This window comes from Sinocyclocheilus anshuiensis, unplaced genomic scaffold, assembly GCF_001515605.1.
Source record: "Sinocyclocheilus anshuiensis isolate Anshui unplaced genomic scaffold, SAMN03320099.WGS_v1.1 scaffold1404, whole genome shotgun sequence".
Taxonomy (NCBI): Eukaryota; Metazoa; Chordata; class Actinopteri; order Cypriniformes; family Cyprinidae; genus Sinocyclocheilus; species Sinocyclocheilus anshuiensis.
In genome coordinates this window covers 181,640-202,491 of record NW_015546095.1, presented here as the reverse complement: position 1 = coordinate 202,491, position 20,852 = coordinate 181,640, and the positions used below count along the sequence as shown (strand labels likewise).

The window sequence follows — 20,852 nt, the reverse complement described above, 5'->3', positions numbered from 1 at the left end:
TCAAATTATATCCTCCAAAATTATATATATATATATATATATATATATATAATCAAAAATAAATTCATTATTAACCGTTTTGTATTTGTTTGAAACCAACATACAAAACCACTGCTAAAATACACTGGACTTCTGACTCAAAACCTTATAGTTACTGACAGAAAGTGAGATAGTGATCACTAGTCCCGTCTCCCATAAACCACTACCAAACCTATCAAACAGATAAACAAACTAACCTACTGGATAGTTCGGTTCTGATTTGTTCTAGCTTTCTTGGGTGTTTTACAGTCAGTATGAAATTTCAGAAACAAACATAATAGGTTGAAATGCAGACATAAACAGGACAAACCAGTTCAACTTACCAACTAGCAAGAAGAAAAGCGCGCGTCTCCACGACACTGATGCCATGACGTGTCAATCTGAGTCAAAGCAACAGAAGTTTGTGGATAGTCGATTAAACGGCACTATTCTCTCGACACTCGACACATCTGCGCTTTTGGCAGGTAATTTTGCAGACAGTTTCATTCAACGCTGAATCTCCGCTGAAGACGCAAAAGAGAGAATTCCTCCGTTCCTCTCAGTCACCAAGTCTTTTATAAAGTACGGCTTTAGTGCCGAATAACGCTCAAAAGAACAACTGAACTGGGTCTCGGATCAGCTGAAGCGTGCGCTCAATAGTTGTCTGAAGTCGCTCGTGGACAGTCGGGCTGTGCGCTCCAGCGCGCGTCAGGCGCACAACTGAAAGCTGCGAGCTGTGATTGTGGCAACAGTTAAAACGAAGCCACCTCCCTCACGGCTCATCAGCTTATGCTGGTTAATAATAAACATGAACATAATTCATTAGAATAGTGAGGGAACCACTGTTACTTACACTGTGCAGTTCACATTAGGGAAAAATGAAGGATAAAACATGAACGACAATATGAACAAGAGCTTCATGCTCATTTCCAAATGTACTACTGCGTAAGTACGCACAAATTTTGTATGTATTATATAATAAATACCCTGACTGCTATTATCCAATGCCGAAAATGAGAGAAACTTGCCTAGTAACTTCCGATGGATTGACGCAAAAGTTCATGTCCAGATGAAATGTAATCATTTAAGTGCAGCCCCATTAAAAGTGAGATTTTGCGCCTTCTGTGGTCACGATCTAAATTACAGGGGGAACTGCCAAAACAATGATTAATTGGACTGAGAAATACAGCATTAGCAGCAGTTCTGCTAATAAGAATAACTAAAATGTTATTCTTATTATGGCTTCGAGAAGTATTGTACAAACAAGCAATGAATGAATGAATGATTCATTCATTCAGTAACATCAGGCAATTATACTGAATTCTTCCGGTTACATTTGTGCCTTGAATTGATGTGTATAAGTTTACTTGTCTGCTGTAAGTAATCATATGACATTTATTTGCCACTAAATGTTTAAATTGTCTATCTATTATTAAGGTATTAAGATTGTTCTATATACTTTCTTTTGGGTCTTTTTGAACAACCAAGCATTTAAGTCTAGTTTCAAATTATGACCGTGAATAAATCAAACACTTTCATCTTGTATAATATTTTGATGGTGATATATAAGTAAAATAATATGAGTGAAATAAGTATAAATATGCGGTAAGTAAACTGTTTGGTTGGAAATCGTAAGGAGCACGAGTTTTAAGCAGTGATCTGCATTTGTTTCTGATTATGTAATTTTTAAAATACATTTATTATCAAATAAATTTCCTTAAATATGAGGTGAATAACAAAAAACTGAAAAAGTATCTTGTGTGAGTTCCACTAACTTGTAAGTTTAGAGCTTACAGCTAGAGGACTCAAGTCTGATCCTGTTCATCTCATGTGCAGCATTTTCAGCAAAATTTAAAAACAGTTAAACATTTATGAAAAATGAAATATAAAAGGTAGAGTTGATTAAAGATAATGGGGCCATTTCCCAATCATCTCTATGGCCGAATTTACCTGAATTCCCCCTAACATACAAAAATATTAAACCCGTTTTGGCTAGCAAATGTTATAACCAATCAACTGTATAAATGTAATATTTGAAGAGCTCTGGCTCCACCTGCTGCTCCACTGGAGACTTCAGCCACACTGCCAGGGGAAACCTTTCAACAGACATTCTGACAAACTTACAAACAGAATAACCTTACCTCAGTCTATGGCAGCTCCGAGTCCAGGAAATGACAGCACCGTTTCTAGGTTCAGTCAAGCAAAGAGAGGAGTGAGGTTATGACCACAATTTTGTCACTGCAGAGTAAGGAATTCTAGTGAAGAATCTGTTGCTATTAAGGATTGGGAATATTTTTGTATACTTAGACTGAATGAAATTCTTTCCTCTGCACAACTTGGTGTAAGGTTTCGTCTGCCTGACCAGATCCATTACAGTTTAGTCTTAAACCTACAAACATTGTCAAGTGCATTAGGTTCGTTGCATTTCCTAAAGTTCATTAAATTCCCTCTTTTATGCTTAAACAAGAAATACAGGCTTACCCACACATATTGGATTATTATCAGCAACATGAGATGAAATTCTAAACAGATTTGGAACAATTTTAAAATCATCATCATCATCAGCTTTTAAGTATAGAACTAAGGCAAAAATTATACTAAGAAACTATAAGTAGGCCATCCATTCTTTTAGTGTGGTTTCTCTTTTTAACAAGTAAATATCAAGCTGTAACAAATTTCCAAGTTATTAAAAAAGTAGGGGTCCAATAACAATGTTAAAATATCTTTTACTTGTGAAACATCACATTATACAAAATGACAAGGCTTACAGTCAGTGTATTGATATAAACAGATCACTGCTGTGACGTCTACAGATCATTAATATATGTAAATAAGCCTACAGTGTGAGACTTGGAGAACAAAATGATTAGCATATCAATGGATTCCTGTTACAGCTGCCTTCTGTGATTGAGCACTTCCACTAAAGACAGGAGTATAGAGCAAATCAGAACATGTAGACCATACAAACAACTTTAAGAAATCTGACGTATAATTATTTACAATAACTGACTTTTTAAAAAGTTCAAATTTGACCTCCAAACATTTCATCCCAGTGATTTCAGATCCAGTGATTATACCAGTTATGTACTTTTCAGTGTACTGAAAAACAGCAGCAAATGCTTGCAGTGGAGGAGGAAGGGTCCATGAAAGGCCTCTCATTTGTGGTAACCACTGACACACGCTGCAAATGATTTCCCCCCCATCCATTTAATCACAGGAAATGGCATATTAGTTTGTTTACATGGTCCAAGTCTTTTTAAGTTTTGATATTGTATAAGCCAGTGGGTGACAGAGGTCTCAGCTGCTCCTGTATCTCACATAACATCTCATACAGCATTTTTAAACAGTGAAATACACTTAAGAACTGCATTTACACACTACACAGAACACCCAGTGAAATATTTCAATTAAACACAGTAGATGACAAATTACACTGTAACATGTTATGTTGTAATATGTCCATGTACATTTAAAATCTTATATGAGCTATTAAAATAAAGCAGGTCATAACTACTGTTTGGATAAAAACAGCATTGATAAGTTTCAAACAACAAATCTTGGCTCAATGACTTCATGACTGTAGTTGCCCAATGCTACACAATAGTGCTCTAACAACTGTGCAGTTGTTCATTAAGTGTAATAATGAATGCAGCTACTTCATAAGAATATAGAAAGCAGAGTAAAAGAAAGGCAAAAAAATAAGAAAAAAATTGAATTTCTGTAGGAAAAACTACTAGTTCTAAAAATAGTGATGCAAGGGTTCACAAGCTCTTTGACAGTCATCCAATCAGAGACGATCTAAACAGGAAGTGGACAGCGGGTGGATCAAACATTCTAGATGATCAAACATCCCGTTGCGACAGGACTGGGTCATTTATGTGCTTCTGCTACACCTGTATAGAGTCACTCAAAACTGGTATAAAAATTATAAAAGGAATGGTGGTCCCCAAACACTGGATCCTGCTGTTAGCCCTTTGTGATTCTTGGTCCTCAGCGTTGAGATCTGGGCTTGTGGATGCCATCTGTCAAAAGCCAGCATTCTTGAAGATGAAACTGCAACCCCATGCATGCCCAGAGTCCAGTTGTCTGTGCCTGCATTGTAAGGGCACTGGAATGTGTTTGACTGGAATGTAGGAAAACATTTGATGGACCTGTGACAGGTGTTGGGCATGTGCTCAAGGTGTCGCTCTCAGAGTTCAGTGGTCAGCAGACCTTTGGGCTTGTGGTTGTCGTCCATGATTGGGTGAGCCACAATACTGTCAAAGATCAATTCAGCAGTTGTCAGTTACAATCAGAAGCTGAATTAAGGACAAACTTTAAAAAAAAAAAATTTAATAAAATAAACTTCAGTGTTTGAAAGCAATTTCCACTGCTCTAAAACCTTTTTTTTTTGCAACTTATATGTTGCATGTAAAAAAACACTACTGTTCAAATGTTTGAGGTCAGTATGATTTTTATTTATTTATTTTTATTTTTTAAAGTACTTTAATTCAGCAAGGATGCATTAAATTGATCCAAAATTACAGTAAAGACATGTATAATGTTACAAAATATTTCTATTTTAAATAAAGAATCATGAAAAAAAAGTAGCACAATTTAATTCTACAGCAATAATAAGATATGTTTCTACAGCATCAGCATATTCGGAAGGATCATGTGACAATGAAGACTGGAATAATGGCTGCTGAATATTCAGCTTTGCCATCAGCACCTTCACGACATGGCTGCAGCGTCAACAAAACTACAGTGAGAATAAAAGTTACGCCTTCTTTCTTTGCGTGAACATTTGGGCGGCGTTATGCAAATCTTCCCACATAGTGAGGTAGATATGTGGGGGCGTGTTAGAACGAGCCGTTTTAGGTAGGTGTGGCTGACTCTGAACTTTTATAAAGAATATCTCTTTGGATTTGAGACTTTAGTCTTTGCAACTTTACAGATCTTCTTTATGCACCAAGAGCTTGTAACACTCCAAAGAGAAAGGAAAAATTGAAATCGCATCATATGACCCCTTTAAAACATAAAACAGTTAATTTAATAATGTAATAATATTTTACCGTATTCTTGTTTTTACTGTATTTTTGCTCAAATAAATCCTTGGTGAGCATAAGAATCTTTTCAAAAACATTAAACATATCTTAATGACCCCAAACTTTTGAATGGTAGTATATTTAATTGAATACACTACTACTTTGGAGTGGCTGTCAGTGGAGAAACACACCCACATAATCAGGGCCGCTGCTGGCCAAATGGGTGCCTTAAGCAGAATTGTATTGTTGTGCCCCCTCCCCCAAATATTATGGAAGTAAAAAAAAAAAAAAAACCTACTATAGGGGTAAAAATAGAACTTTAATAAAATATAAAAGTAATTAAATAAATCAATTGTAATTAAACTGTATTATTTACAAAGTACAATTGTAGTTCTATAGCAAAAAAAAAAAAAAATAAAATTACACATTAAATAAAACATTTTAAAAGATTAAATATTACAAAAATAAACAATAATAAATTAAATCAAAAACCGCTTCATCCTCTTTTGTAACAAATTTCAGTATTGACCCTGCATTAAATGAAGCAGAAGATATTAGTCACTGAAGAATTACTGAGTGCACTTCTACATAAACAGCTATTAGTAAAAAAAACACACCAAAAAAAAAAGTAAATAAAGAGCAGTCAGTGTAATAAAACAGTTTTAACAAAAAATAAAAATAAAAAAACAGTTGCCTCCTATGGCTATGATTTTATTAATGCAGTTATCTGATTGATTTTATAGTCTCAAGCATTCAGAAATCACACAAAAGAAAACGAAGCAGTTTTACTACGATAAAACCATGTTAATTTTTGTAAGGGTTGTGATGTCCATAGGTTTTTGTTGAAGAAATTATAGAGGCTGTTGCAATTCTACCGCAAAAAGGTGGCCAAAAATTAAAGAATAAGTGGATATTTGAATTAAATGTTTGGTCAATATTAAACAAGGATTTGATCGTCCTGTAAGTTTAACAACAGCAATTACCAGGCCTTTGGCACCCTTTGCAGGCATTTGTAAATTGTTTATTTATTTTGTATTACATTATGTATTTTAAGAGTTATTCAATGAAACCATAGGATTATTATTAATTAGCCAATCATAATTTCCTCATTGTTTTTATATAATCCATTTTACGTCATTTTAAAGGCTGTTCGCTTAGGTCTATTTTTATTACCACAAAAAAAATATTAGGCTAAACACTTTAATTATTATTTGAAGTAACAAAACCATGGTTAATTTGTGGTTACCATGGTTACAAGAACCATGATTTTGTTTTGGTTTTATTCGTAGTAAAACCACGGTTAATTTTCATAAGGGAACATGGAAACTCAGAGAGAATATTTAAGGCAGATGCGTTAGTGGTGGTGAAATTATTACCGACATTAAAACACGTTATTAACGTCAACAGACAAAAAAGTTTCACAGGATTATGAACGTACATGAAAATGATATACGGGCTTCATCTTGGGCTTTTTAACTTTTTCTTTTCTTGGCGCTGGACTGCTGATGCCTTTTTTCCGGGCATAGTTGTCCATCAATTATGATCATTTGCATTCAGCCGTAAAAAAGAGGTGAGGTGAGGGCGGGCGCTGATGCGGGAATGGTGCGTCACGTGTGCTTAGCCTACTGTGTTCACCGTAAAATGCAATTCTTTAAATTGTATATATATGTTCATGTTTATATTTTTATTCACGTATATGTATGTTAACATTAATATAGAACGAAAGTTTTTTTTTTTTTGAGCAACTGGGATGGTGTCCCCCCTGGGAGTTGGTGCCCTACGCAAACTGCGTACTGAGTATAGGGAGCTGCGGTACTCCACATAATGGTGAAATTACAGCATGACTCCCTCTTGGTTTTATCCTCTACCAAGTTGAAAATGATAAATCTGATTGCTTAGGAAAGTAATAGGACAACTGTCCTCAACAGAGCAGAGAAAGGTAATGGAGCAGGGATGAAACAAACCTGGTGGCAATCACATTGTGAGTGTGAGAGAGATTTGGGAGTGGGGAAATAGCAGCCCCTTCAGGATGGTGAGATGACATCTTTGCTGTACAGTCAAGGAGGCCGTTAGTAAAGGTGCCAGACTGCTAGAGGTGAGAGAGGAAGCAGGGGGACAGTCAGTCACTAAATGAACTACTAGAAATGTGAGAGGAAGTGAGGGTAATGAATATGTACACTCCATTGAACATGTGGCTTGATAGCGAGTCATCTGAGTCAACATCATCAGCTGCAATAAGAAAGCTTCTTCTAAATCTATAAATCTACAGAGTGCATCTACACAGCTGCAGAGAAATATGAACAGGCATCCATGTACAAATGCTTAGATAGTTGCTGTTCTTCTACAATGATGCATAGATCTGTGTCTGGAGTCCTCACCAGGAAAAAAAGCTAAAACTCAGTGATTGCTACAGTCAGTTGGAGGTACTTTTAAACTTTACCAAATGCATCATATTCAGAATATTCAATCAATCCATTATCAGATTTCATTTTCATGTAATATCTTCATCAAAATTATTCAAAATGACGTTAAATCTTTAGATAAAACATAAAAAAGGCCTTGATTTTAGATGTCAACTCACTATAGGTGTTGAAGCTGGAATAATCCAACGAGGAGTGATTGTGGGTTTTGGAGCTGGCACCTGTGTCAAATCAAATATTTGAATAAAATATTAATACTTCAACGATGTGGAAACACCTGAAGAAAATAGGCATTATTGTTCCAAACAGTCAATTACATAATCAAAGAGTAAACCTTTGCTTACTATAAGCATGACAAGCATATTGTGAGCTGCAGTGCTAAACTTACTACAGGAATGGGGTCTGTGAAGTCTATCAGATCATCAGTCAGAGGGGCTGTCAGCGGCTCAGAATCCTGACCTTTGACCTGCATTGTAAAAAGCCACATGCTCTAAAGCGCATGCCAACCAAAAGCACATTCAATGACTAGATTTGCATTTCCTGCGGGATGTGTCAATTCTGGCAAGACATCACTTTGACAACTATTTGAAAACAACAAAAAACAAAAAAGAGACAAAAGAGGGACAATTCAATATAAATAGATACAAATATGAGTAAATAGTAAATGTGGCATTGTGAGGTGGATGCAAAGTGGCCCAAGTCCAAAGAACCCACCCTCAAGTCTATGATATTCTAGTCAATGTTCCCTCCAAAAGGGTTTTTTTTTTTTTTGCTAAGCAAAACTTTTCTCTATTGGGCAGACATTTCGGCCACCTGAGCAAAAACATTCTTTATACCAGACCTGCACAGCGCACACACAAAAAAGTGTGTAACTTTTTGATTCGACTATTTGATTCGGACCCATAATATAACTAAATGATGCACATTTTAGGTTACCTGAGAAAAAAAATTTTCTACAGTGCTGTTACACCAAGAAATTATATTAAAAATTAAAAAAATCTCACACAGAACAGTTCAATTCTTTAATAATATAATATAATATAATATAATATATAAAAAAAAACTGAAGCATTAAAAACTGATGAATATGTAGCACTTGTGTCCTCCAATGCAAATACAATCCACTGGACCAGTTTTAGACTCGAAAGGAGTGGAGTGGAAGATATAAAACTTACACAGGAGACCAGAGGTTGAATATAAAATTAACACGTTACTGTAATACGGCAAACACAAACCAAATGTTTGAATCAAAAAAAAAAAACAAGTAACGAAAGGTAAGTAAAACACACTGCAGTAAACGAGGCAAAGAGTTCTCTGAATCCAGTGCAAACAATTACTTACATTGGAAAGACACTGTGGAAGACATGTGTAATGTCTGCCACCCTCTCACATGCCCGAGTGGACAGCATTCTGGACATCCTTGCTCGTTTCCAGCTGGGTGCAAGCTTGCTGTACAAGACATTATTACAACTCTTGGGGATGCTGACCGCCACCCACTTCCGTGATTCCACTTGGCTTACTTCACCTCAGGCCTCTCCAGCGGTGGAACAACAGTTTGCAGTTGAACCCTGCCAGACATCTTCACCGGCTGATTGTTGTCTCACGCAGTTGTATCCAGGCATTGACACCGTGGAATCGTTGAGAGTTTCTGATGTCAGGTGTTCCCCTAGGGGTCATTCCTTCTCGTCAAGAGGTGGTCACAACCGTTGCTTCCCTCTTCAGGTGAGGGGCATCATGGAATCACAGGGGTGTTTGTGGCCATTGGTCTCCAGCTCGGTCCAACTCTCGGTCCGGAGTTGCATGCAGTTTTCCTAGCCCTGCAGCATTTCTTGCCAGTTCTGGCAGGCTGTCATGTCCTCATTCGGTCCGACAACTCCTCGACAGTGTTTCACCTGAACCATCAAGGTGGAACAAAGTCCCTCAAGTCCCTGCATCTCACCCACAAGATACTCACTTGGTCTCTTCCTCGACTAGGATCATTGAGGTCAGTTCACCACCCGGGATCAAGCAATCAGATAGTGGATGCTCTGCCAAGGGATCTTCTGCACCCAGGGGAATGGAGGCTTCACCAGGATGTGGTGCAGAAGATATGGGAGCAGACAAATCTAGTGAGATAACACACACTGTTTCCCCAGATGAACGTTAAGCAACCCAAACTCACAGCATATGCAGAGGAAGAATTTGTCGACCGAGCTGCTGAGATGGAGACGTGCACCACGCTTGTAAATGATAACAGTGCAACACAAAGCACGTTCCCAAATGCACATGACTGGAAACCCAAACAAACAACACATGCAATAAAAGACCGAACAATATAATGCAAGCACTGTCCAAGGTTTTACCACAAACTCAACTTTATACTGATATCACGAGACCGTTTTTTCACCTCAATGAGTAACATTGTCATGTTTAATATCACGAGATCTTGTGTGCTCCCGAAAGCCAGGAGAAATGGCTCTGTATTTATATCAGTTGCACTGCATTGTTAATTTTGCGCGAAACGATTGTTTTTATCTAAAAGAAAAATTAACACTAATTTCATATATACTGCCTTTTAAAAATTCAAGTACTTTTCAAGTACCTTTTAATAAATATGGCTGTTTCAAGAGTTTTATAGGACTTAAATTTCAAAAAGTCAAATTCAAGTACTTTAAGCATTTTAAGCACCTTGTACGATCCCTGTTTATAGCCTAACTTTAGCTGTTTACTTTTGTTGATTGTATTTAGGCTTCAAAATTCATAAAAGCTGTGGTCATCTGTGAAGATTACCATGATGAACATTTAAATACCATAAACTTTTATTGCTCACAGATTATTATTTAAATTTTTCATTATTTTCTGCAATAATCCGAAAGCCAAGGGAAAAAATCCTATTGGCTTTTTGTCGAGGGAACCAGGAGGATGTTAACTATGGGTTGTCATCCCTCCAGCACTCTATTGACAATCCTGATGAACCACTGAGTAACCAGCAGCTGGAATGACATTAAGCCACTGTTACCTTGGATGACTGGGCTTCATTCACTGGATCTGATGACAGAGGCGGCACAGAAGAGATGAAGTCATCTGCGTTCTCTTCCAGGCTGAGGACAGACAATGAATAGAATGAATAGTGCATTACTTTTAAAAGTAACTTTCCCCAACACTGGTTATGAAGCATGTCTGAGAAGAGCTCTGGACCCAAACCTTTTGATTTTGAGCAGTGGAAATGAACACAAAGACATTGAAAACCTTTGAGCATTTCAAAGCACCTCTCAAGCTATTCATTAGTGTTCATTCAAAGGAAATCACACAGGAAATCACAATGTTCACCCTTGAATGAAACCTTATGAACACCTCTAATGAAGTGTTTAAGGAAATGACTCAAGGTCATTTTGTGATTACTGTTGATTATGGGTTTGTGTGTGTGTGTGCGTGCGCATTTGGACGGCTTCCCACCAGAGCAGAGCGGCCTTCCAGAGAGTCCTGACAATTTTTACACATTTGGCAGATGATTTTGCCAGTGTGTGTGTTCCCTGTGAATCAAACCCATAGTTTTGGTGTCTACAAATTGAGCATCTGATGTAGGCATCCTTAGTGAATTATAACGTAATCTCTGGCTCCTTTCCATAATACCCAATTTTCATATTGTATATAATTTTAACCATCAGTCACATAACATTTATTTGATTCTACAGACATCTAATTGTAAATGTGACGTTGGACAGAGAAAAAAAATCTTCCATATTAATTCTTTCATTTTCCACATGTTTCTTTTATAATGTGACTATCAGAGCTGAATGGTTCCAGGTCAGTGTACACAGCTAATCATGCAGTCAATCTGTGGCATGAGTACATGTGGTTACATAAGAACATGTTTCCAGGCAGACCACGGCCATATGACCCATCTGTAACTACATATCAACGGTTGCCACTAGATGGCAACAGTAAGCTTTAAATCACAGGCTACATTAAAGGGGTCATATGATGCGATTTCAAGTTTTCCTTTCTCTATCACAATGCACTGGGTCAGCTGGCCAATCAGAGCAGACTGCGCTTGTCAAAGGAGGGGGCTTTGTTGAAAACGACATGTTTGAGAGAGGCGGGGCATAGAGGACCTACAATAATGTACAGTATTTGAAAAATAATGTGTTTTTTGAACATTAAAGCATGTCAACATATTCTTACACCAAATACACAAAATAATGATCTTTAAAATAGCATCATATGACCCCTTTAAGGAATGTTCTGGGTTCAATACAAGGTACAGTCTATGGACATCATCTGTGAAATGCTTTCAATTAGAAAAAGAAAATAAGTTATAATTTATTTTAAATTAGCAACTGCAGCATCTTGGTCTAGCTTTTAGGACACAGAAGTGCACAAATTTGTTCTACCCCTTTGGGAAAATTCTTGCTAGTTCTAATTAACATACACTACTGTTCAAAAGTTTGGTGTCAGTAAGTGTTTTGGAGGAAGTTTGTTATGCTTACCAAGGCTGCATTTATTTGACCAAAAACACAGTAAAAACAGTAAGAATGTGTAATATTTCAAACTGTTGTTTATTTTAATAATTTAAAATAGGATGACCATACGTGCCCTATTTCCCGGACACGTCCTGGCCAGGATTTCTATATTGCCTAAAATATCCATGTTTTGGCTTTGTTTTCGCTGCGCAGACTGATCAGTGTATGACATTAAAGTACCATGAGAGCTATAGAGGGCAGATGACTCCTTATGCTTTCGAATCGATCTCGTGGTACTTTGATGTCATACACAGATCGTGCAGCCCCGCTTCAAGTCGAACACACCTAATATGTATTTGTATTTGCATTGCTTTGCCTGTTCTCTGTAGATCCCACCTTCTTATGTGCCACGATTAGTCGATTATGTACAATGCCTGCATGTTATTGGTCAAACTACTTTTCAATTACTACCTTCAGCAAGTACAAAAACAGGAAAACAATGCCAAAACCTGGATATTTTAGGCAATATAGAAATTCTGGCCAGGACGTGTCTGAGAAAAAGAGCATGCATGGTCACCCTATTTAAAAGTGCAAAGTGTATCTTCAGCAGCCATTACTCCTGTGATGGCAAAGCTGAATTTTTAGAAGCTATTACTCCAGTTTTCAGTGTCACATGATCCTTCAGAAATCATTCTAATATGCTGTTTTAGTGCTCAAGAAACATTTCTTCTTATTATCATGGTTGAATCTTTTGTAACATTATATTTTTCTTAACAATATATTTTCGTATCAAATTCTCACAGTAATGTAAAATGTATAATGTCTCAATGAAACAAAAAGGGTCAAAATAAAGGCTTTAATTTACTCATTGCAACTCATTTCCACAAGTTTGGAGAGAAATATCCTGCCATATCTGTCCTGTCTTGTTCATTTTAAGATTAAACCAAATAATATAACAGCATAAAATATTTAATTCTAACTGTAACAATCAAACATCTTGAAAACATAAAACAAGTCCTGGCTTGTTGATGGGAGGACCAGGTGGCCCCTTTAATCTGGGTGTGCCCCAGTTTCTGCCTGCCTGCTTGTGCTCCACTGCCTCAGACATTGTCCCAGGAGGATTACAGGCCCACAGGCTCACTCACATGGCCCTACTATGTCTTAATCCACACACTCAAACAACAAAGCAATGCTTCTTTGTAGTACAATCTTCTCACTGTACTTGGACTAGGTTTTGTGTGCTGTGGTCTCACCTGCTGGTAGAGCAGGGCAGCAGGCCGGGCTGTTTTAGCAGGTCCCAGGACTCCTGGCGCTCTGCTCTCCCACTCACTGGCAGAGAGGTTGTGCTTCCCATACGCCCCCCATGATCTGTCAATCTGATAAAGAGTCAGACAGGCATTGCTATCCATCATTCACATCATTACTAAAAATAATAATTTTTAATAACTATCATACAACAAATATCTGTGCCCATGTTATCTGTGCACAAGTTTTACAAGAAGACACAAATATATCATACCTGGCTGCTGCTTCCTGTAGGTTACAGTTCTTGTCTGGAGCCAGTCCAAGCTCATCTCTACAATCCTAAACAAAGAGATGAACCTTTCCAAACATATACAAGCACTTTGCATTTCAGTATACCCGACATATACCTTCAGTCTACCTGTCCCACTTCAGTATACCTGACATTAACATGTTGATGTCGTAAGCCAAGTATGTAGTCATTAAATCACAAATCCTCCCTTTGAGGAAGACGAACAGCCAACTGTCAAGTTGCTGAATACCTTGAGCGCTGCCTCTGCCTGAGCTTTCAGGACGTTGCTCTTGAGTTCATCTTGAGCTTTGAGCTGGTTCAGAACAGGACTGCTGCTCACACTATTCAAACTTTTTTCTGTTATTTTTACCACTTCCTCCTGCACAAAAAACCAAAGCATGTTAGCATCAAACATTAAATGTGTAATGATTATGATTATACTTAAATATATAGGCCAGGCTGAAATAATCATCAGCTCTTTATGGGAAAAGACCTTACATGATACTGAGCTGGAAAAGATACAGAGATCAATGACTGCAGTAATAGCACGAGTAATCATCTTCCCAATTAATATTACATTTAAAGTACATCCTCAGGCTGGAGTGACACAGTGGCCATCACAATCTCTGCACCTTGTATTTAAAGTCTATGTCAAGCTTTAATAAGATGCAGTGTGTGTGGAGGGGGGACATATTGCAAAAACACCATTTACAAAAAGCTTTGCTCTCAGTGTGTGCAGGGCTTCCGGTTGGCTGAACTGACCTGGTTATTCATGTTGAGGTTGACATTGGTTCTGGCTGGAGCAGACACTGGAGTGTTTTCAATCTCTAGTTGCTTGAGCCGAGCTGCAGCCTCTGTAGATGAGAACAGTGAGCATCATTAAACAATGAGAGGTCAGACAAGACAGATGGAAACACATCTGCATGTGTGGGGATTAAACCATGTTCCCTCTGGGGATAATCGGTTCACACGATGGAAAGGCAGAGTGTGAAAATACTGTAACTGTACAGACAATGATCAAATAATAAATAAAAAAGTTGTACTTTGTTTCATAAAAGCATGTAGATGTTACAATTGTTTTCTTATTTTATATGAAAGAGATGATGAATTTAAACATATACCCATTATAAAAATATACATTTATATACCAAATATACACTACCATTCAAAAGTAAAGGGTTGGTAATTGGCTTGCTGCGGTAGTCAGTGTTACCGGTATTACCGGTGTTCGGCCACACATCGAATAGATTACTTAGCCACCGCGGTACTGCCCCACTGTTGTTTTGCTTTTTTTATAGAAATAAAAACCATTTAGTTCAGTTGGACAACAGACGCTACAGTTGTAAACTGAAAGTTCGCGCTGCAGAGCCGCAGCACAGTGCAGCAAAAGTCAGATTTCACTGGTCACGTGAAGAGAGTGATAGAGACACTTTCAGTATGAGCGCTTCAGGTGTATACGAGCGCGAAGGTGCACGCAGAAAAAATGACACAAATACTGAGAAAACGATGGTGGATGGAGGCTTTGGTTTTCAAGAGAAATGTAAAAGTAAAGTAAAAGACCGCTTCTCAAACCAGAGAGGGTGAGCATCAGGGCTCTACGCTTACTTTTCTTTTTAGGAGCACTTGTGCTCCTAACTTAAAAAATGTAGGAGCACGTTCAAAATTTTAGGAGCACCTTCTAAACAATTATCCAAAATGTTATCAAAAAGTAGCCTTCCCATTACGAGGTGATATTTGACTCCTCTAACTTTATTAAAAGTATGTCATCATTATATTTTATAAGGTTTTTAAAAATTTTAATTAAAACGTCAGAATAACAACAAGTAGAATAAGAAATATAAGTTACCAATCAAATTAAATCCGTATTAACAAAATTAATTTGTAGAGGTGGCACAGAAAAACACAAAAGTGGTTTATGAATGGGTAATCATGAATCACTGACTCACTAGATTCGTTTAAAAAACTCACGTTCATTCATAAACGAAACACCGCTGTGTTTGAATGGAGATGAGCAGCGGCTGAGCTGTGACTTTGTTTAAAACTATTTTCAACGACGAAATAGAGCAAAATCAGACTATAGTGTTATAGTCAGACAATGTAAGTCACTTAATATTAACTTATTGTTTATTGAATTGTATTGTATTAAATCAGTATCACATTTACAAACTCCTTTAAAAATCATTAAAAGCTGGCACTCATCTTAGTTCATCTCGATCTCACATCTATAATCAGCGAAGCTCTCTACACTGCGCAATGAATCTCTCACTTTGCTTATGAAAGGATTCGTGAGATATGTCTGTGATACATTACTCAACGCTGCAAAAACACGTAGAAACATTTGAAGCTCCCCTGAGCGCAATCACAAGTATGATGATGATCGGGTCAGTCGCACTGGTGCTCCTAAAAAAAATGTTTATAGTCGCTCGCAGTAGTTTTCAGTCGCAAATGCGAGACGCACTGTAGAGCCCTGAGCATGTTGTTTTCCTGACAATAAAACATGCCAGCACTGTCACAGAAAGCCAATTTAGTTTAAATTTTCTTTTTGTTTTCATTTTGAAAATCCTGTTGTCTTTGCTGTTTACCTGATGTTAAGCTACAGATGCTTTTTTTTGTTCGCTAAACTTTTTATCATTTATTAGTTGATATACAATACAGCATGTGGTGTGTGCCATGACTCGTCTTATTAATTTTCATTACTAAACATTATATAAGCTTGTTTGTCATTGTACTGTTGTATTGTTGTTGTGCTTTTCATTAAGAATACAAATGAATCCATCTTGCAAACATTTATATGTTTATAATATTATAACATTATTATTACATTATAATATTTTAGTCTTGGAAAGTGAAAGGAGTAAAGATGCAAACGCAACAGACAATTATCTTTTCTTGTAAAACCAAGATCATTTTATACATTTTAAAATGTAATTTATTCCTGTGATGTCAAAGCTGAATTGTCAGCAGCCATTACTCCAGTCTTCAGTGTCACATGATTCTTCAGAAATTAATTTAATATGCTGATTTGGTGCTCAAGAAACATTTCTAATCATCAATGTGATCAGGTTGTGCTGCCTATTATTATTGTGAAAATCATGATACTTTTTTTTCTCCATGATTCTGAATAGTTCTTATTTGTCATCTTTGATCAGTTTAAAGCTTCCTTGCTAAATAAAAGTATTAATTATTTAATTTCTTTAAAAATGTTTTACTGTCCCAAACTTGTGAATGGCAGTTATGTGGGGTGGTACTGGCCAATACCGTTTGATTTATTATTTTGAAGTGGAGTATCCTGGAAGCAGACAATATTAGGGTTTACTTTTGACCCACTTCAACTTATATACTCTTTCTGTGCCAGGCTACAAAAGCACATTTATAATGTATATTATAAAATTGTTTGGATGCCCAATTTTGCTTTTGAAACATTTATAATTGTTGTGAACAAATTAAGTTATTAGGATATAAAAAAATTCAGCAAGACAAACGTTGTCCAAAATTTCTGCCAGTGCATCCCACTGTATCTGTGATGTATTAACTCACCGGTCAGAGAGAGGGTCTCCTCTGTGGCTATGCTGGCAGTGGTATGAGCAGAACCTGGTCCCACTTCTTCTGCTGTTACCATGGGAACAGGGACTCGAAGAACCTCATCTATGAATGTCTCCAAGAGGTCAGTCACCAAGGGTATGCTGTGAAGGATGAAAGGGTTTATTACCATCTGTCAATTACAGGATGTAACCCCGTATGTGCTGCTCAAACAGAGTCCACATTGATAGATATATGACAAATGTGACTCACCTGGACAAAAATGCTTGAGGCCGGGCCAAGACTCAAGTTACAGCTATGCAATAGCACAGTATCACGTTTAAAATATGTGACAGTTTCAGATGGGTGTTGGGCGATGGTTGGGCAATGAATATGCATTTCTATATGTGATGTACTGCATGACCATAATAATCAAAATAATGAAACCTTTATAATCAAAAATGAGCAGAGACACAGGCATTACTGAAGAACTTCACACCAAAGGAATGGAACCGTTATCTAATGGAGTCATATGCCAACTGACCGCACACATTCCACTAGATCTAGATTGAAAGACCACACACATGCACATTAGTGATGCCTGTACTAGAATCACAAAAAGCGATGTATTCCTTCCCTTCCTAAGTGAAAAGAGGGAGGGAACAGTCACATTCCATAAACGGCTAGAACGAGATTAAAACTCAAAAGGCTTAATTTTGGACATGTCACTCCTCGCCACACTGACTAAACCCACTTTGCACTTTACAGTATTCAGTGTCTGTATAAACTCAGTAAAAATAAAAAAATAAAAAACCTTCCAGCTTGAGACAAGACAAAGTTCATAATTTACAGAAATGCATAGTAAAAACCTAAAGAGAAACTGAAACATACAATGGGGAGTTGCTTCTGTTTGTTAATTTTAATGAATTGTCTTAACGCCATGCAAGATACATCTGTCCTTTGGTTATAGTTGAACTGTAGATAATCTAAAAACAGTGTATACTGCACTACACATTGTCAACTGGATGAAAAAGTCAATAATCAGATAATTCTGATCACACACTGAAATAAAATATATAATTATAATGGCACTTTCCACAAATATGTTTCCCTACTCCCTAAAAGCACAAATCCAATGTTCTTATGAAGAAAAATATTTATTTTCAATTTATATGAAATAGTCTACCCAAAAAGAGTCCCAACTTAGGTAGGACTGTCTGTTACCCAACTTTGTTGTTTTAGTTTTTCTTTTAAAAATGCTTGTTTAATGTTTATTACTAAAATAACAAAATCAAATCTCATACAACATTTAGCTTGGCTTCTTGAAATACAAACAATATTTTCTAAATGTCATGTACTTCCTTTCACTGAAAATACTTCATTTTTAAGAGTTTAATGCCTTACTTTGTTCCCTATTTGTAGAAAATGTCTAATATCTTTGTTTCAAATGTATAGTAAAAGTGTGGTTATGATGATCAAGGCATAACTTAAATGTTTAATAAATAGCTAAAATAAATGTCAACAGGATATTTCCTGGGTGACGAAGCTGGCTGAATAATGACCAAGTCGTTCTCATCGAAAGTACAGCCACAGTAAGGATTTCAGGCTTCTCCCATGAAGGTTATCTCATCTCTCTGGCTGGTTTCAGTCTCGGAAGGGAAGGCCACAGAATGCTTGAATGGTTCAAACGAGGGGAAGACTTTAGCCCAGGTAGTTTCACTTGAACTCAGTCAGAGAATATGCCTTTTATCCCGGCGTTCCCTGGCACTGTTTGTATCCGAAGAATGCGGGGGTGGAGGGGCTGTGGCAGCATCCGTGTATGAAAGGAGGTGCAGGGGAGGGGCTGTGGCAGCATCCGTGTATGAAAGGAGGTGCAGGGAGGTGCCTGTTGGTCACACTGGTGGGATTGAGGGGGGGGAGTGAAGCCTGGATGGGTCAGTGGAGGAGGGGGGAGTGTTAGCATGAAGGACAGGAATACTGTAGAGTCTGATGTGCAAAAGTCGAAAAAGGGTAGGCAACAAAGAGAGCAGATCACAGGACAAGAGTAAAAGTAAATATAAAGAATAGAGTAAAAAAAAAAAAAAAAGGAAGCATTAGTTAACTGCATGCAAATGTTTCCTGAACCACTATTCAGCATCTTTCTTCATTCCTCATTGCATTCAACAATGAACACATGATTCACATAATTTAAATTAATTTCAACTACTGAGCAAATAACACAATGTAAGAAAAATTGTTTCACTTAAATGTTTTATGTTTCTTCTGTAATTATGTGGTGATAATTATTATTGTACTATTTATTTTCACATAGCATTAACATTTTATTAAATATTTAGGTCAGGTAAATTGTTGTTAGCTCAGTATTATGCATGTACCATGTAATTTTTATGCATGACTTATAAAAGATTAGCTTGTATAAGTTGTCAACACATTTTTTTTAGTTTTCATGAGCACTGTAAATTATACACAAAAAGTAATGTGATTTTCATATTCAGCATGTCAAAATTCATACTTTAATAAACTTTTGTTTCACAGTGTAATTAGTAGGGCTGTGCGATATTGGGAAAAAAAAAGCGATATGCGATACCTTGTTAAAAAATGCGATATTCGATATGCGACACGATATTGCTTAAAGTGTAAAAAACTAATTAAATTATATTTTAAAATATTTAAAAATGAAAATGATATAACCAATTTGTTTCACATTCTTTCTTGGAAAAGAAAGAATCACTACAACTTCAGAAAGTGACCAGCAGTGTTTTAGCAGCAAGGTTATTATAGTTTTGAATTTTTAAATTAGTTTTATTTTAATATCGTTTTCAAATTTGCTATACAATTCAGTTTAATTTTTATTAGTTTCATTAATATTGTTGTTAGTTTTAGTTTAGTTTTTATTTTGTGAACACATTTTTATTTCGTTTTTATATAGTTTAGTTTCAGTTTCAGTTTTAATTAAAGGTTAGCAGAATTAACAGATCACTTTAGAGCGCAGGCCAAAGAAAGACTTAGGCATAATTTAGCCTTAGTGAAGCAAATGTCTAGCGACACAAAATTAACGCATGCTGAGATTGATTAAATGGTAAAAGTATACAAATATACGCCAAAATGAAGCAGTCAAGCCTTTTTACTAAATAAATCTACACAAGTTGTGCTTAATGTCATATCTAATGATGTGTATTGAGATATTTAATATGACAATAAATGTAGCCTAATTTGGTTATGATGGTTAGATGTCTTTTTTCTTTTTTAACAATCATAATATATTGTAACTGTCGTGTCTTGCTCACTTTTCCGTGAACAACTGCGCATAAATCATAACTGGGACTAATGAAATTCAATAATAACGGCAATCGTATTAAGGCTCATATCTGAATATGTTCTTTTCATTTATTAAGAATTGTAAGCGTGTTTATGATGTGATTTAGCCTATGCACATTTGTCCGAAAGCCTGGCAGAGTGATCACAAGATGCTATGCTAAAGTTTTGTATTATTTTCAGAAAGGATGCGCGTTCTCGTCTTTTTTTCTGTTAATTATTGCGTTGCGCTGTGTGTCTGTTTTTCTTCAAAGCACCAACTTAGAATGCCTAATTTGGTTTGCTTGCTTGTGCTACATGAGAAAATAAATAATTTTGCCTACCTGATGTAATAGATTTAATGCGGGTGCGGTTCGCGACTTGCAGTCTTTGTCAAACGGGTCTGGTCTGGTACAGAATTAAATTAGTGCCGCTGTCAGATATCGGGTCGGGTGTTCTCTTAAGTACTGCTGGTGCACGTTTACCAAACAGGACCAGTGCAGGACTCCGCTTTAAACTGCTCTGCGTCTCTCCATAAGATAACCTCACGTGCGCGATGCGCCATTTACAGGTATTTCCCTAAACCGCCGGCGCCACA

At 36.8% G+C, this 20,852-nt stretch overlaps 2 protein-coding genes and 1 long non-coding RNA gene across 5 annotated transcripts in view; 1 reads left to right on the top strand and 2 right to left on the bottom strand.

Annotated features, from left to right (window-relative positions):
• The window catches only part of ramp1 (receptor activity modifying protein 1), a 26,189-nt gene extending 25,405 nt beyond the window's left edge, over positions 1–784 (bottom strand). The window contains exon 1 of the mRNA XM_016501800.1: positions 363–784. Within this exon, the coding sequence (XP_016357286.1) occupies positions 363–408 (46 nt within the window). The 5' untranslated portion in view covers positions 409–784. The remainder of the gene's footprint in view (positions 1–362) is intronic.
• A 1,937-nt stretch (positions 785–2,721) lies between these two features.
• Positions 2,722–20,852, bottom strand: part of LOC107700216 (band 4.1-like protein 5) — a 31,778-nt gene continuing 13,647 nt past the window's right edge. For 2 of the 3 annotated variants that reach the window (XM_016501797.1, XM_016501799.1), the window contains exons 14-23: positions 16,979–17,124; positions 14,204–14,295; positions 13,692–13,820; positions 13,427–13,491; positions 13,161–13,283; positions 10,464–10,545; positions 7,854–7,931; positions 7,627–7,686; positions 7,010–7,134; positions 2,722–4,274 (exon numbers count right to left, since the gene is read on the bottom strand). In XM_016501797.1, the coding sequence (XP_016357283.1) occupies positions 4,208–4,274; positions 7,010–7,134; positions 7,627–7,686; positions 7,854–7,931; positions 10,464–10,545; positions 13,161–13,283; positions 13,427–13,491; positions 13,692–13,820; positions 14,204–14,295; positions 16,979–17,124 (967 nt within the window). In that variant the 3' untranslated portion in view covers positions 2,722–4,207. The remainder of the gene's footprint in view (positions 4,275–7,009; positions 7,135–7,626; positions 7,687–7,853; positions 7,932–10,463; positions 10,546–13,160; positions 13,284–13,426; positions 13,492–13,691; positions 13,821–14,203; positions 14,296–16,978; positions 17,125–20,852) is intronic. The other variant, XM_016501798.1, reaches the window with a different exon arrangement.
• On the top strand, positions 17,163–18,962 carry LOC107700217 (uncharacterized). The gene is made up of 2 exons (XR_001635529.1): positions 17,163–18,789; positions 18,832–18,962. It is a non-coding gene; the product is annotated as an uncharacterized LOC107700217 (long non-coding RNA).